Here is an 18,254-nt window from a genome sequence, read left to right as displayed (position 1 = left end):
CCCTCTTTTTTAATGCGTACGAGTGAGCTGTCGCTCATTATCGCCATCTGCTGCCATGGCGTGTGCATGCTCAGTTGTGTTGTTTTCTACGGTTGTATTGCATGGCTTCTCCCTTTGGGATCAGGTTCCAGCCCCCCTTCCCTCCAAAACCACCTCAGAGAACCTGAATTGGATGAGCGTAAGAAAATGGATGAATGGATGGAAGGATTTAGGTGAATTTGAGTGAGTAATGCTCATTTTCAGCCATTTTTAAATTACTCTCCAGCTCATGTTTTTCAGTTTTCTAACAAAAAGTTATTAAATCTTCCCATAGGGAGTAGTCTGTCTGTCTATCTGTCTGTCTGTGGCTGACAGACAGACAGCCACACACACACACACACACACACACACAAAAATGCCAAAGAATGTATTTTAGCTTTAAGTTAGAACAATTGTATGTTTTAATTTTACTTTCCTGAAAATAGTTCAATAGTTCCCGCAATTTCTGTTAGTCATTTGTTGGACAACTCTGTAATAGACATCAAAGCCAGATCATATATATGATAATATGTTTTAAGGGACAACAACAGCACTAACCCTGAAGGTCATTTTTCTGTACTCCAAACTTTATAAAAGGAGTAACTTAATTTATGACTTTGCTGAAAGTTGCTGAAAGCATGCCTTATATTTTTTAACGCAGCTGTAAATGTCTTTTAAAAAACATGATGGGATTCCAGAGCTGTAAACTTTGTGTGAACCTTCTGGTTTTTATGTACTTGTTTGCTTCAACAACAGATCTTTCTTGTTATTTAAGACATAAATTACATGTTATCTTCCCTGTTAGTATTCTGAGTAGTCTATGTAGTCTGTAAAATACCAGTAAAATGCCTAGTGCCCACACAGTCCCATTTTATAACACTGTCTGTCCCACATACTTTTCAAGTTACAGATCACATCTGCTTCTGATCCACTCACATCATTCCCTTCCACCTGAAGACAATAGGTAAAATAAAGCGTGGAAGATATTTAAATTTCATATTACTTGTTATTTTTCTGAAAAAAATCAGCCATTGTTAAATCTGTTTTCACTGTTATCTTAAAGATTACATTTGACAACCTCCAAATGATGAGTTTTGATACCTCAGCATTTATCAATAAAGGTTTTGGTTTAAAGACCATCAGAACAGGGTTTTTTGAAGGTTATCCCTTGTAATCTATGCAGGAAGAGAATGAGATCTCTAACTTCTGATCCTCAATTCAGAAAAGAGAAATAAGGTTTACCCCTAGGTCCAAGGGGAAAACAGTTAAATGTGCAGCACAACTGAAGGTTTTCACCTGTCATATAATGTTGTTTTGTATTCATTGTGAAAACCTCACCTTAAAGAGCGACAATGACTTGGAAAACCACGCTGGTGGCAGTGGTTTAGACAGCAGACCAAATGTTTTTTTTAATTATAAGGTCAACAGTTTTATTTGTCTTCTATGAATTAAGGATTCAGCTTGTAAATTTATCAGTGTTGTATAATAACTGTAGAGTTTTTAAGTCCTATTAGGAGTGTCCCTTAAGAGTGTTGTTGACCCACTATTGATCATCTGCCTAATCACACGAGCCAAGGTGTGAAAACAGGTGTGGGTCACTATCAACCGAGGTTTCAGGTGAACCCATTGTGAGACCTTGCCCAACCCTATCGTGTGACTTACTGCAATCAAATGACCTAAGATGTGAGTAGGCGATAAGGAGTCTGGGAGGGGGTGAAAGAAAATCTGGTACTCTCCACCATTTGCTCTTAGAACTGAAGAAGATTCTCAGATGAGAGGTGAGTACAGATGCTTTTCTTTCCAAGCTCCTAAGAAAGTGTAGGTAAATCAAAATACAAGAAAAACTCCCCACAATTTAAATATAAAGGGAAAACATAGTTAGATATACTTTGAAAACATTTTATGAGAATTTAAAAATACTACATTTTCAACTGAAAATATTGCTGAATACATACATATATTTGTGCACTTGAGATATGACATGCCTATAAAGAATGTAATTGATTTATTATTTCTATAATTGTTCTAATAAATCAAATTAAGTAAAAAAATGTTTAATACAAAAAGACTTTTCACTGATGTATTTTATTTCAGTTTACATTTTTGGCATGGATAACCCTCCATATAACGCACCGCCTGTTTGGTGACGTCACGAAGGGCGGGCGAGCATTCCTGCCGTCTACTTTTGTCTCTACGTGGAGGAGGTAGGACTGCAAACTGGACAGTGTCTGGAATTTAAGGCGCACTAACAGTAAGTACCAATTTCCTGACAAGTTCTAGACCAGCACCTACTTATAGATAGAGTTTATATCAGTTTTGCTTATCAAAACAACATCCTTTGTCCCAAGCTTTCCTCCCTGTTATCCTCTGTTTGTAGGGATGGGTTTGCTGGAGTAAGCAGGGGTAGTTTCCTGCCTATGAAACTTACATGTCTGTCGCTAGCCGGCTAGCTCTAGCTACACCTTGAATGTAGCTCGTTCATCCTCTCGGAGCTGAACGAGTCTGAAAATGTTGAAATATTGCACTCTTTCACTCCTTAGTTATGACCACATAACTTTTGGAAAAAGTAACTACTGCTCAAAGACGTAGTATACATATACTAGTTTCATTGTTTAACTATGTATCACATTTATACACGAGGTTCACATTTCTAGTTATTTTTTATTTTTGTAGATGCGGGCTGTTTAGAAATTTTTGAATATGTAAAATCCTACAGGAAAAGTCAAGTTAGACAGAACCAGGTTTGTTCCTTCATCACGCCGCCTCTCACCGGAGGAAGTATAGGTGGAGCCTGCACTATTTCTTTTAAGTAATTCTTTTTAATCTTCCCGCTCCACCAAGTTAGCATATAAAAACCACATACCAGAATACAATATCACAGTCTGTAAATAAATCTTGTGTAACACATCTCTCTGCTCAATGCTCTTTACTTTGCTGAGTGTTTCTCCTCTGTGTGTGTGTGTGTGTGTGTGTGTGTGTGTGTGTGTGTGTGTGTGTGTGTGTGGTTATTTTCTGCAAAGGTCTGACTCTCCCACTTTTTGCCAATGAACTGTAAACGTCTATGACGCCTTTGCACTCAATGTGCAAGAGTTAGCGTAGCTGATCCTTGAAAAAGCATTGTTCTCATGTGGTCTGTGCTGGTAAGCCTGACAAATGTTTCCCAACCAAAATAAGGCAGCTTGCTTATGCACAAAGTGACTTTTTGTCTGTGTCTGTGTGTGTTGAACAGTGGTCTATGTAAACTTGTTTACTGCCTAGAGCGATTTACCAGATTTTTCCTGGAGCCCATCTGGAGCTGCAGCGCTCACTTACATCTGGGATTCCAATCCTGGATCGTTCTTAGGACACGGCTGATCAGCAAGGTCGGCTGATAATGTCAGAGAAGCCCGTATTTTAACTTCATAAATGTTGTGACTTTGAACATAAAGCGTGTTGTGAATACAGGGTCTGGCCTTCTCTAAAATCTTGTTTCACTTGTATGGCAGGATACGAGGATGCAGGAGATGAGGTGTTTAATTCATAAACATGATTAATACATTGTTAGCTGTTCTCGTAGTGTCAGCGCTAGTGAATGTGATGATTGCATTTCCTTTGTGGGGAATGAAAAATGCTGGACGACATTTTAACTGTAACCTGACTGGCGTGGTTAGATTGCCCATGAATGTACTGGTATGTAGACTATGCTCCACAAAATAGCTGAGGTAAAGTGTAATTTTCCCTTGCTCATGCTGTGGAAGTATAAGAGCGCCTACTGTATGTGTTATTTAAAAGCACAGACATTACATGTGCACGCTGCTGTCTCTCCAACCAGACCTTGGAGACTGTGGATGGGTGGTGTATTTTTAAAAAACCTTGTGCTTCCAGCCGGGCTCACACCTGTGCGAGTGAACAGGTTTTCCCACTTTTTTCCACCATCAGGATCTATGGGAACGGTCACTTGTTCTGCAAGTCAGTAAAAGTGATCAGGTTACTCTTTAGTTGCACTTCTTTCTTTATTCAGAAACTCCTTTTTTTTTTTTTTTTTTTTTTAAATTGCGTGTGCTGATGGATGTTTCTGAACATTAAAACAATGCATTGCTATGCTAGAATGCCAAGTCATTTTAAATAAATCATGTGCCAACTTTAATTAATACTACACATCAAATGCACCAGAGAATATTAATGCAATGAGTCACTAATGTTTTCCATTTTTTTAAAGGCCCCAGCTTATTAACGTGGTTTTTGAAGCAATCGGATACAATGTCAGTGGTATTTTTTACGGTTGCTGTGCCTTTTGTAGTACTGTGAGTGTGCCATGCCTATAAAGGATAATGGTATGCAAGGTTTTTGTTGAGTAATAGCATAGGTGTAGGTGTGGCTGCTTACCTGTAGGAGTAACAAGCTGATTCAGCAGCACCTCTGTCTGTATGGACTCCCGTACTAGCCCCTTTTAGACTTCCTTAATCATTTAGTAAAGCTACATGCTTTCATTTGGCCAACAATGGTAGGCTATAGAGAGCAGATTGTAAAGGCTAGGTGGTTGCTGTCATTTCATTTGAATGTTTCCATGATGATTCACCACATGGCCTGGCTTTTAAGGCTTTTATAATATCACTTTAACCCAGCCCAGGGTGTTGCACTCGCAGCTGTACATGATGTCAAAGTAGAGTAAACTCCGCAAACAATTTGTTGTCATCACCTCCCTCCTTACCTGTCAGTACTGCCCTGCTGATCTTATCCCAACAGCCTGAACAGGAAATAAAGGGCTGGCCCTACAGACTGTCTTTCTGCTCATGAGTCATTTTCACATCTGCACAAGATTGTGAGTGTAAAAAAAAACAAACAAACAAAAAAAAACGTCCCATGTTCTTGCAGACCGTGTTGGGTGTGTGCTTATTGAACTTAACCACATTTGGGAAGGGTGCCCAATCTATTTGTGTGCCTCACATTTCCCACATAACTGGATGAAACACTGGCGGGGCGGGGTGTGTCGCCTCAGCTCTGCACATTTAATTCAGCCATCTGGGAGCAGCCCTCGGCTTTAAATTGAGTGAAAGATTCATCAAAGGCGATTGTAAATGGCGTCAATGTGCTGTTTTTGGCTCAACAATTAAAGCCGCTGCTGGTAAAGAAGTGTGTGTGTGTGTGCGTTTGTGTTTGTGCGTATTTGTGATATCCAGTTGTAAAATGAGCTAGGAACCGAGAGAGCTTCTTGAACGGAGGGGGGGTTAGATGTCTTAAAGCCTACAAAACAAGTCCAGTTATGCTTGTTTTGCTGCTGCTGGGTATCACATGACTAGGATGACTGCACATCTATACAGATGAGCATTTGTTTCAGTCCAGCTTAATTTCAGCTGGAGCTACCAAATCTTGTATTTTAGGATATTTACAATATTTTTCTGTTTTTGCTTGGTTGTTTGTTTGTTTTTAATTAGTGAAAAGTATATAGCTATGGCACTCCTGAGTCATCCTCTTTGTACTATAGCCAAAGACTGACCTCTTAATAATGTGCTCTATCAGAGGTATTGATGTGCTTTTAGGCAGACATCCATTTAGGAGGTTGATGTTGTTTTCAATGTTAAAGCACAGAATTTTTACAACACACACACACACGCAAACACATGTGCAGCTGTCAAAGAAAACAACTGTCTTTGGAAACCAGCCGCTCTGAACTCTACTCTCTAGTGTAACACAAGATTTATGGCCACAGCTTTGCTACGGTGATTACAAACGCTCTATTCTTCCGTGCATCTCACATTTGTCCATTGCCATCTGTGCTCTTGCTCCACGTACTTGTGCCCTTCTTCTGTTGTCACTCCGCCTCCTGTTGAGGGTGTGACAAGTGAGCGAGTGAGGTAATGTTTGTGGGCCCTTCTTGCAGCAGGCCCAACTCAACCGGCCACATTTCACATCCTTTTTGGAGAAAAGTTAAATATAGCAGTGCTGAAATTGGCATTTTCCTAATAGTTGAGTGGGGAGTTTGTGCTTGGCCTGATTTGGGGTTGCTTTGTTGAAGGAAAACACACTTCTCTCTGATTTATAGTAAGTCTTTTAAAATGATTTGTGCTTTGATGTGGCTCATTAAAGTGACAAATCCCTTACCGTCACCTAGTTTTCGAAATTATGTAATTTTGTCTGAAGGACGTTTTTGGGCAAGTCTTTCTTGTTTTTGCAGGGCCGTGTGTTTTTAATTTGTCACTTTGTTTTATATTTATAGCTTTATGGGAACTGCATCACGTCTCTGATGCCTTGTGGCTACTGATGAGTCACCTTTCGTGACTATTAATAGTTCATTAAAGCAGATGCAAACTTTGGTTCACTGTCTGCTCAGCTGTCTGGGATGCTGCTGAGGGTAGAAAGATAATAGATGGCTCAGTTCACTCAGAGACGTTCAGGCACAAATTCCACTATTCGTTCTGTTATTTTTATATGTTTTGTTGGGGAAACCAGGCGTTGCCCAGGATTTCTGACAAATGTGACGATCGCACATCTGTAGCTTAAAGTCTGGCAAGAAAAAGGGAACGCGTTTCTATCTGGTAAAATCTTTGCTCTTTTGCTAACCGCTTTTTGTTTTCTCAACCCTCGTGTTGGAGAGGAATGCCATCATACCAGTTTAGCCTTGGAGAGCGAGGGAGCTCACCTCTCTGTAAGTGGAGCTCACTCAGTCCAGGCCTCCTGCATTCCTTTGCAGCTACTGAACAGGAAGGGGGTGCTGACAGAAATTCCTTATTTTCAGTGCCTTTTTTTCTCAATAGTTCCTTTGCCTCGGAGGAGAATGGGAAGCAGTGGTTTTTGTCAAGCAAAGTAGCTCTCGAGACAGATTCTCACTGACTCGTGGTCGATCCGTGACTTGAGTAGTTAACCTTTGAACCAGATGAACCTGATGGGTCATGTTTCATTTGCTCTGGCTGTTTAAACAGATTTCCATCTGGTCTTGCCCATGGCGTGCCACTCGCCAGCGTTGATCTAATATTCAATGGGTTTGAGCTAACCTATCAGCACACTGCAGTCTCTTTGCACTGATCTGTCACTCAGTGCTGTCTTTTTTTTATCTCTATGAAACAGCCATGGGTTTGAATATGCAGGAACTGTAGACAAGGGTTAAGCGTTTGGTGTTCCTGTTCCAAGTTCCACTCTTTGCCCAAATAATATTGACCAGTGCTATTGAATGGGATTTGGGTGCATGCAGGTAAACAGAAATGGGTGGTTAGAACCACCAGCTTTCCCCTGACAATAATTCATATTTATAATTATTAGTAAATTTGAATGGGATATCTGATGACCTACCACAGAACATAGACCAGGGGTGGGCAACTCCAGGCCTTGAGGGCCGGTGTCCCTGCAGGTTTTAGATGTGTCCTTGAACCAACACAGCTTATTTAAATGGCTAAATTAGCTCCTCAACATGTCCAGAGTCGTGGTAATGAACTAATCATGTCATTCAGGTGTGTTGACCCAAAGTGCAATCTAAAACCTGCAGGACACCGGCCCTCGAGGCCAGAAATTCCCCACCCCTGCCATAGACCCAAGAGACTTTATGGTCTTCCTTAAAGTTAGCTACACAATTCAAATGCCTTGTGTAGCTGTTTGGCTACACAGAAAGAGGAGATTGCAGGGATTAAGCCAATGTGGGGGTCATAGAAACATACTAAAAAAGCAAACGGTGTGTAGCTTGACAGCCACTGTGCTATCTGTTAATCAAATGTTGATTGGTTGAAAAGTCACCTTGAACAGGAATGGGAACGATAGAGTTCACCACAAAGAGGAAGAGATTAAAAATGAATAAATAAATAGGAGAAAAGCAGACACAGGACAGTTCGCCCTCTTGTTTTCACTTTACTACAAACAGCTCTTTGTGTGTTTTGACTCATGTGTGCACTGTAGCAGGTACTAAGGTCAACTGTCCCTGTCATGGTCACTGTTATGTGTGATTGTCCATGATGTGTGCAAAGCTCATCACAGGTGCTTAAGTCATGTAGTGATTGGCACTGGAATCCCAGATTGCACATTTTGTTGATTGTTTGTAGGTCAATCCATTTAATTTCAGATGCATTTTGGTGATAACACCCCACAAATGTTTCACATTTGCACGTTTGTCTAGAGATCCCTGGCTTTTGAGTCTTTCCAACTGCTTGAGTCTTTTGAGTCTATTTGAAACTGCATGCACAGTCTTAACCACTTTTTAATTGCAGCCGTCAGTAAAAAGATTTAACTTGCTTTGTCGATTTGATTTGTAGTATAGGCACACAGTAAAAATAAAACATTGTAGTTAAAAAAATCTATATTTTACAAGATTTACTGTATAGTATACTAACTGAAGAGTAATCATTTAGTCAACCAAAGGCTGATGACATCTTGACTCATCTAGTAGTTTCATTGGAAAATGAGCTTGCTGCTATACAATAAAACTAACAGGACGTGACTTTGATTAAGGAAAAGGAAAAGCGATAGGTAAATGAAGCTATTTTAGGCCTGACAGAAAATAAAAGGTTCACTTATCTGCTGCGTGTCGATGCCACTCCCTTTGCTGGTTGAATGCATAGAAAGTGACAGCAGTGTGGGTGAGTTTGCAGGAGTGATAAAGATGCTGTTTTCCTCCCAAACTATTTTTAAGATGTTGTGACTCTGCTCTCTTCACAGTCACACCTTTCTTTGACTGACCAGCTCAGGTCAATCTCAGAAAAATGTCTGCAAAGCTAACACAAGAAGAAAGGGAGGAGATAAGACAGATATTTGAAAGTTACGGTAAGTAAAAGTCGTGTTTCTTTTTATTGCCGTCATTGTTACTGTTGGTTTAACCATATCTGATGATTCTTTCTGTGTTCTTATAGATAAGAACGGAGATGGGAATATCTCTAAACAAGAGCTTGGTGATCTTCTTAAAGACATCGGCCATCCGCTGCCAGGATTCAGGCTTCGAGAGCTCATCCAGAAGCTCGATACAGACAATGATGAAAAGCTAAACTTTAACGAGTTTACCTCGGTACGTTCTAAGCAGAGCCGAAAAGCATCCACATGCCACAAATGCATACAAGCATACTGCAGGAACGTGAAAGTGATAAACTGAAGAAGTGATTAATCCTTCACAGTAGCAGCTTCTTGTACAGTCTGCATTCTTTATCAGTCAAAACTTGGGATCACAAACAGCACCCCAAAATGTTATCACCCTTGGTCCAAACATCTACTGACTAATTATGTATGTATTTATTTAATAATTAAAATTTTATTGAATTAGACATTAGAAACATCAACATATAAAAAGGCAGTTCAAAGACACTGATGTAGTGTGATGTATACAAGGGAATTTGTACAATAAGTACAAAAAGATGTTTTCACTTTTTCTTTGGATATGAACTCACAGAAGAGGCCCTGTTGCTCCTTGGCTATCACATTTTTTTACAATTGAGACTTCCCAACATCTTGTCTGGCACGAGTCTGATTGATTAGGTATTTTTTATGGCACTGCAAAGCTGGGATCTGCAATCCAGCATGGTCCATGTATAGATAATAATGACATGTATAGACATACATGTGCCATTATGCAAGAAAGATGAATCAAAATGAGCAGAAGTGGCTGAAAGTATTAATAACCTCCACAAGGCTGCTATTGTGTTGTTGCGGTTGCTTCTTTCACCTACACTGGGTAGGAAGTGCAAGCTAGCATCCTGTGGCCTTCTGCATGTAAAGAGTGCTGTGCTAGTTTGCCCAGCAGCTCATTGTGGTCACACCGACAGCTGTGGAGGCGAGGCCACTGATGAAGCTCTGATAACTCCGGCTGCAGGAAGTATCACATACATTCCTACTGAATACATATTGTCAAACCAGCTTGGTTTCAATTCTCTCCCATGTTGCGATTTACTGATAAGATACGCTGCATATCAAGAACTGTCACCACATATTGCTCCCATTATTATTGTTAAATGACGTTTAAATATGTGAGTGTTTAATTTGGAGGATAAGTGCTGTAGCTGTTTCTGTCATAATCTCATCAACCCGAGGCCATCCTGGACCTTTAAAGCTCGTTGATGCCGTCAAAACCTCAGCTACTAGCCTAGATACTCACCATATCTTCTTAACCCAACCTGCTGGCTACAGGGCTATGTTTTCGTGCCACTGAGGAGAAATTCCAGCAGATCTCCTGTGTCTGCCGAGCAACCTGAGCTGCCACGGTGGCTCGCAGGAAACCACAGTAACAGGAGAGAAGATGGTTGAGGCTTTTTGCACAGAAGTATGACTTAATAAAGATTGTTTGCTTCACTGATTCTGATTCATTGATTAGTCTGCTGATTGCATTGAAAAAAAAAAGTCAAAAAATTCAAAAATGGTCCAAACGCTTCCAAATGATTTCCGATTTAAAAAAAATAGAAAAAATAATATTAAAATACTGAATTACAAATGAAATTGCCGGAATAATCATATTATAAATAACATGCAGCTGATCTGAACGTGATCTTTAGTAAATTTGCTCAGATACTCATACAGTAGTTTGACACATACCTGTTTAATCAAATGTAATTCAAAGGAAGTGTCTGTCATTGGTCTGTTATGCTGAGTCAGTCATTGTAGGTACTGGTAAATGATGGTGTCTTATCTAATCCAATTCTCGTAAATTAGGATTATTTCCACCACTTTTTTTGAGATTACTACGACATAATCCCAAATCAGTGTCTTTAAATGCAACACAAACACGCCATAGCCTTCAGCCTTCGCCATTTCTAACCATTCTTTGCTGTTATTTTAGATTGTTGATGAACTGAAGGCCGGCCAGATATCCAAGTCTTTCCGCAAGGCCATCAACAGAAAGGAAGGCATCCTGGCTATTGGAGGGACGTCTGAGCTGTCAAGTGAAGGCACACAACATTCGTTCTCTGGTACGTCAGAGATTCCCAACCTCATTGGCACTGTTTGCTGCCAGTGTTTGTCATGAGCTGTTGACTTTGTACCCTCTGCAGTTCAGGTGCAGGCGCTTCATTTAACACTGAAGTAATCTATATTAGACAATGTGACCTAGTGAAATTAGGTGATATAAGCAGCCCACTCACGTTACCTTGTTGGTGTTTGGATTTTAACTAACCTGTGTCTGTTTGTCCTCATAGAGGAGGAGCGATACGCCTTTGTGAACTGGATCAACACCGCTCTGGAAAAAGACCCTGACTGCCAACATGTTCTGCCCATGGATCCCAACACAAACGCCCTCTTCACGTGTGTTGGAGACGGTATCGTACTCTGGTGGGTGCTCCTGTTACTGTCCCTCACTGAGCTCTAACACTGCTCTAAAGGTTGTTCATATTAAAAAATATGAGTTTTTATATCAACATATAGAGGTCTAAAGAGATCGCGTTGTCTGTGCCTGAATTGCAGCTGGACTGGTCAAAGCTCAAAATGATGCTTCACTGTTTGAATTGGCTACTTTTAAAAATCTGTTTGAGGTGCCGGTGTGGCTCCCTGGGTTGAGCAGGCGACCCTATCACCATGAGGCTAATGCAGCATGCCTGGGCTTGAAGCCACTGGGCCTCGGAGTGCTGCTTTATCCCTGTAATGCCTCAAAATCCCAAAACATATATTTAAAAAAAACAAAAAAACAATACACACACACACATTTGCTTCTGAGTTGGAGTTCAAATTAATATCCACCTTTCACACCCTTCATTTGCATTTTTGTGACCTGGCAAACAAAAGCTATGATTTTGTTTATTACATGCTGAATTATGTTTTGTGATACTGTACAACTGTTTAAACATACATCAGTTTTACATTAACTCAAGCTCAGTTTATAAGACTGAGAAAATATATGATTACTTTTACTTAAGTGTTTTTGACACCAATGGCTCTGAAGTAGTAAAGTAACAGTCCTTCATGTTAAACATATTTCTGATACAGCTAATTAAGTTGCAACATAAAAGGATATTGTTAGTTTGTCTAAGGTTATGTTGCTACAATATAAAAGCAAGAATCAGTTAAACATCACATGTTTGAATTTATGTTAAAGTTTAAAAAAGTGCCACAAATTTACTTAAACTGTGAATGCAAATCTTTCCAACCATGATGCCCTAAAAGTTAGATATTTACGCCCAAGTTGCTTAATATTCACAAACACAGATGCTTTAGAGACAATAAACATTTGGATTTCTGTCTCCTTAACAACATGCATCAGACATGTTAATGTTTGTGGGGTTTTTTTACTCTTTGCACAGCAAAATGATCAACCTGTCAGTGCCCGACACGATTGATGAGAGGACCATAAATAAGAAGAAGTTGACTCCTTTCACAATACAGGTCAGTCAGTTTTTTCTTATGGTGCTTTTTTCCCCCTCACATTTTTTAGCAAATGTTTTTGTTGTTGTTGTTGTTGTTTTGTTAACTGTTAATTTGTGCCTTACAGGAGAATCTAAACCTGGCCCTGAACTCTGCTTCAGCCATCGGGTGCCATGTGGTGAACATCGGTGCTTTAGACCTGAGAGAAGGGAAGCCCCATCTGGTGTTGGGCCTGCTGTGGCAGATCATCAAGATCGGTCTCTTTGCTGACATTGAGCTCAGCAGAAATGAAGGTACAGGGCATTAAACAACATGCGCTTCAGTCCTGTTGTTCCCCCAGTCTGTTTTCAAGCAGTTTAAGTGATGATTAATGCTCCTGAACAGCACTGGCGGCATTGCTGAGGGATGGGGAAACTCTCGAGGACCTGATGAAGCTGTCACCAGAAGAACTGCTGTTACGCTGGGCAAACTTTCACCTGGAAAATGCTGGACAGAAGAAGATCAACAACTTCAGCTCTGACATTAAAGTGAGTATACTCACTGGCACTGAATCCAGGTGGTGCATCTAAATAGTAGATGCAGAGAGAGGGACACTAAACAAAACTTTAGAACATAATATTACAGGTTTAATGTGGCTTTTAAGGTTCTTCACGGGGCTTTTTAAATCCATTTTTGACTTGTTTTTCACTCCGGTAATAACTACGTCTACCAACACAGGCGTCTGTCAGCCCACCTGGACAGGTAGCACATGTTTGTACAAACTTACCCAAATATCCACTTATCTTTTCCAAAAATAGGAATGAGTGGGTAGTGTCTCAGGCTTAGCTGTGTATGTAGGGATTAAGACAAAGACACAGTCTTTCTGTGGCAACATGCATTTTAGTGAGTTAGTTCAGGTGAAAGGTGCCACTACGTCAGATGTACAGCATTTTGTATACAGTTATGCACCTGTATGTGTATGTATTTTTCTCAAGCTCTGCATTTGTTTTTTTGTTTCTGATTAATTCTCATTATTATAACATTTAGCGATGTGATCCTCTAAAAACTTCTAAAGTTCAGTTTTTGTCCCTGTTGAAGTTGTTCTCAAACTAAATCAAGTTTATCATCACCTTTCTCAGAGTGAAGCTGCCTTTAATAAGATAAAATGAGTGCAGGTTTTGTTGTTTGTCCAATAGCAGGAACCTACATTTTCTTTCTTTGTTTTCCTTTATTTAGGATTCAAGAGCCTATTTCCACCTTCTGAATCAAATCTCTCCAAAAGGCACAGATGAGGATAAGCCACGCATAGACATCAACATGGCAGGAATCAATGTAAGCACTCTGACAGTCAGCGCTCACAGCTGAGCATCTCCAACACATGCCAGCAGCTGTACAGGGCCTCTGACTCAAGTGTGTGTGTGTGTGTGTGTGTGTGTGTGTGTGTGTGTGTGTGTGTGTGTGTGTGTGTGTGTGTGTGTGTGTGTGTGTGTGTGTGTGTGTGTGTGTTGTTCAGGAGAAAGACGACATGAAGAGGGCAGATGCCATGCTGCAGCAGGCTGACAGACTCGGCTGTCGGCAGTTTGTCACTCCAGCTGACGTTGTCAGTGGAAACCCCAAACTCAACCTTGCTTTCGTGGCCAATCTGTTTAATAAATATCCAGCACTGACCAAACCTGAGAATGAGGATATTGACTGGGGACTGTTGGAAGGTGGGTTATCAAGACGTTCACAGGTGGTAATCAAATGAAAGCTAAATTGGAAGATACAAGAGGCCCCAGGGATCTGTAGTATTTCTCTGTTACATTATTTATGGGTGAATGAGTAAAACAAAAAGTTTGATGCAGTCAGGAACCATCTTTGATGGAAAAGCAGAAAATGAACATGAGAAATCTCCAAAATTAATTTTAAAAAATCTGCTTGAAAGAATCTAGCTGACAAAATGGTTGTATTTAGATTTCTCCAGATAGTCAGAGCATCTGCCTAACACAAACATAAACATGTAAGTTATAGCTAACAAACAACAACTAAGAGGTGTACTGTAGCATAGAGAAGTCTTAATATGACAACAAGTCCCTCCTGGCTTTGGCACCTACTGCATACGTTAGTCAGTACATTTGTATTTACAATAATCTTTACTGTTCACTTGTATAGTTGCATACATTCATCATTAAGTCCCTTAAGACTCACAATCCTGTACTGTCCAGGTGAGACGAGAGAAGAGAGGACGTTCCGAAACTGGATGAACTCCCTGGGAGTGAACCCACATGTGAATCATCTGTATGGGTAAGTAAACTTACTGGCATCTGAAACAAAAAAGTGGGATGCTAGCTTCTTCTTTTTGTCTTATTTAATGTTTATTATTAATTACAATGCTCACTATTCTTCCAGAGACCTACAGGATGCCCTGGTCATCCTTCAGCTCTATGATAAGATTAAAGTGCCGGTTGACTGGAACAACAAGGTCAACAAGCCACCATACCCTAAACTGGGAACCAACATGAAAAAGGTAGACCTAATGGCCTTATTCTTTTAGATTCAAGAAGAAACATGTTGGCTTTCTCCAACTATTTAATTTATATTTCCCAGCTGGAGAATTGTAACTATGCAGTGGAACTGGGCAAAACGGCCAAGTTCTCCCTCGTTGGCATCGGCGGGCAGGACCTGAATGATGGCAATGCTACCTTGACTCTAGCACTGGTGTGGCAGTTGATGAGAAGGTACAAAAAGTACAACACCGTGTGATTTCAGGAATAGAATCAAGTAGAAGTTCCTCCTTCCTTTTGTTTCTGTGTTTCTGCTTTTCTTGTAGTCAACAAGATAAGGAAAAGGTTTACAGCCTGGCGTGCTGAGCATGCATAGCACATTTCTGTGTCCAGCTGACTTATTTTTAAACACTTAAAAAATATAAAACAACTAATTTTCTGAATTGTTTACATTCTACAGTAACACAGATTGCAAACTTTGGTTTTTAAGCCTTAAGTGGCATCAGCAACCTTTATAAGTCATATGTAGTACACATAGTATATGTAGTACATTAAATAATAAAGTTATGCATCATTATATTTTAAAGGGACTTCTTATCCTCATTTACAGCATTTGGGAACAATTGGTCGCCAGGGAAAAATGAGTATTTAACTGGCTGCGAGTGGTTTCTGGAGGTTGCTGGAAGTCACTGTGAAATTGATCACTGTGCCCCAGTCATTGACCCCATGGTAGCCATTAATCACTAAGGAAAAATGCTCATCCCACAATCGGTTGCCAGTGTTTGCCAGGATGTTTTTGTCTTTGGTCTTTTAGTTAAAAACTGGAGTTCTCTGTTCAGTCCTGTAATAAATATTCTGCCTCTCTACTCTTTCAGATATACGCTGAATGTACTGGAGGACCTTGGTGATGGAGAGAAAGTAAATGATGACATCATTGTACGCTGGGTGAACAAAACATTGGCAGAGGCTGGAAAATCAGCCAAGATTTCAAGTTTTAAGGTAAAATGACATTGGAGAATCAGACATCTCTACATATGTAAACCAGCCCTCATCAGCATTGAGCAGCGTAAAAAGATGTAGTCATGTGATTCGGTTGGGGAGGGGTGGGGTCTCATTTTGCTGAGACGGCTCCATGTGTGGGTCGGAGCCCTAATCTGTGTGTTATGTGGCGATCAGGACAAGGAGATCAGCAGCAGTTTGGCAGTACTGGAACTCATAGACGCCATCCAGCCTGGCAGCATTGACTATGATCTGATCAAAACTGGCAGACTCTCTGAAGACGACAAGCTGGAGAATGCCAAGTAAGGACAAAAAGAAGGAGAAGCAGCTTTTTGACCATATACTGGTAAGTAGGGGTGACCAGCTTTTATATAACTTACCATGTCTGTATCCTCTCTAGATATGCCATTTCCATGGCGAGGAAGATTGGAGCCCGCGTCTACGCTCTCCCAGAAGACCTTGTGGAGGTCAAGCCCAAAATGGTGATGACTGTCTTTGCCTGCTTGATGGGTCGGGGGATGAAACGAGTCTAACTAGCTGGAATCATTGTGACAATTACTCATACCCACAGGCCATTAGCATTTTGAGAGAGCTGCCCCGTTCGAAGGAATTATGTTTTTTTTTCTTTTTCTTGTGTGTCAGAATCATACATTTGCATGTGTCCCTGCATCTTCTGATTAATAGAGGTGTTTTCTGAAGAATAATGTGCTTTCATCTTATTTAAAGTGAGGCTGCAAAACTAAAATTTCTAAAGACTTTGATCATCTTTACAGTTTCAGTATGCAGAACTCTTAACGTGTAAGAATGCTGTTTTGTTTTGTGTTTTTTAAGCGAGCGTGCCTGTTTGCAGCTGCAAGGTTGTTTACATATTTTTACTCAGCTCGATAAGTAAATTATAGCCTTGAGTAAGCAAAACACATTCCGAAATACCATAGTTATGAATAAATGCTTGGTAAATGTTTGGGAAGGGGGAGGGGGAATAAAAAGAGAAGAGGCATCAGACAACCATTTCCTCTCACTTGATGAAGTAAAACCATGGCCTAAACTGGCATCTTAACTGGCAACGTAAACGTCTACATATCCATATACAGAAGCCATAAGGTCTGATCATAGTAAAGACCATGATGTGCTATCTGTATTCTTGTACTCGTCATTTGTTTGTTTATTGGGATCATTATGCGATGTAAATGCTGTTCTTTGGGTGTTTCTGGTCTTAGTTGTTTGGGTTTTTGTTTTTTTGTTTGTTTTGTTTTTTAAAGTATCTGTTACGTTGGATGAAGAGCAGGCTGACTGGATTCTCCTGGCTTCTGCTGTGCCTTCTTGTCTCAAAGACAACTTGCACTCATGCGTTGAGTTTTTCCTTTCCTTTTGTATTCACCGTTACCAAATATAAATTGCAACTTCATTCCAGGTAGCTTTATGATACTCTATGACAATGGCCAGATTGTATTTGGTCTCGTGTTCATGTCTATTCCTAAGGGCTTTACATGCAACAATAAATATGCCTTGGAAAACCAGTCTTATGTTTGATCGTGGTTATTTCTGACCACAAGTTCATCTTTTAAGCTCTTCCACTTTTCTTTAAAAAATGAAATTTACTATTTTGTTTTCACTTTACAACATTATTTAGCCTGGCTAAATTAACCAGCCCAGAACACAGATTATCTTTGGGGTTCTTTTAATCTGAATGATAAAGTAAGTGCTCAGAAGAAAATAAAAAAGGTTGTAAAAATAAAGAAATAAAATTGTTACAGACAGTTCTTATCCAGTAACAGCTTTGTGCAGTGGTAACCCACTGCTACTGTAGGTTATTTCCCCAACTTTATCAGCATCTGGAACTCAAGGACGTCTAGCGTCATTTTGTGTGTGATATAAACCCATACATAAATAAAACAAACTTAGCAGTGCAAAAATAACTGTAGTGGCTTCTCCTGCTAAGATACAGAGCCAAGATTAAACAGTTAACAAGGTACATTTCCCTCTTACCCATAGAGATAGTATAATACAAGTGTGAACTCAAATACATACAGTGCATTAATTCAGCAGAAAACGGAATATAGATCCCTCTGAGATGAACGGCGAAGTTGGTTGCAGCCACTCCTGGTGCCTTAACTGTTGCACACTTTGCATTCAAAACAGATCACGCAGCGAAAAAAAAGGCATTGCACACCCACATAAAACCAATGCAAGCTAGCACTCCCGTCTCTGTAGATCCCCATGATCCCTTGCGCTCTCAGGGGTACCCCAAAAGAAACAGCGCCATCCAGTGGCATGTCCCATAATATCGAACTTCCACCTGGCTACAATACAAACAAAGTGGATGCTTTGGTTACTTGTAGATCAAAATAAACATTATGTTGTAATTATATAGCACTAATTCGGGGACTTTATATTGTAAGATAAAGTCTCTACAATATTAGAAGCAAACCTCACACACCTACCTCGCACATCTACACAACCCACTATGAGCAACAGACATTATGTCTCTAAGATTTTTAGGACAGATTGCAATAAATTCAGTTTTGTGGAGATTTTAAAGCA

At 40.1% G+C, this 18,254-nt stretch overlaps 1 protein-coding gene across 2 annotated transcripts; it reads left to right on the top strand.

The window, feature by feature from the left end:
- The first annotated feature begins 2,120 nt into the window (after nt 1-2,120).
- On the top strand, nt 2,121-17,230 carry LOC308386550 (plastin-3-like). 2 transcript variants are annotated; one of them, XM_080866167.1, is made up of 16 exons: nt 2,121-2,269; nt 8,638-8,742; nt 8,829-8,980; nt 10,739-10,868; nt 11,094-11,226; nt 12,192-12,273; nt 12,380-12,545; nt 12,637-12,779; nt 13,468-13,563; nt 13,745-13,940; nt 14,436-14,514; nt 14,620-14,737; nt 14,818-14,948; nt 15,590-15,713; nt 15,891-16,015; nt 16,114-17,230. In XM_080866167.1, exons 2-16 carry the CDS (start codon nt 8,682-8,684, stop codon nt 16,244-16,246), a joined length of 1,869 nt encoding a protein of 622 aa, XP_080722293.1. In that variant the 5' UTR covers nt 2,121-2,269; nt 8,638-8,681; the 3' UTR covers nt 16,247-17,230. The 2 variants fall into 2 exon arrangements, with proteins under 2 accessions (XP_080722293.1, XP_080722294.1); XM_080866168.1 differs by lacking the exon at nt 2,121-2,269 and adding an exon at nt 6,021-6,039.
- The last annotated feature ends 1,024 nt before the right edge of the window (nt 17,231-18,254 follow it).

This window comes from Rhamphochromis sp. 'chilingali' (genome assembly GCF_963969265.1).
Source record: "Rhamphochromis sp. 'chilingali' genome assembly, chromosome: 19".
NCBI classification, from domain to species: Eukaryota; Metazoa; Chordata; class Actinopteri; order Cichliformes; family Cichlidae; genus Rhamphochromis; species Rhamphochromis sp. 'chilingali'.
This window is presented reverse-complemented; position numbering and strand designations above follow the sequence as displayed.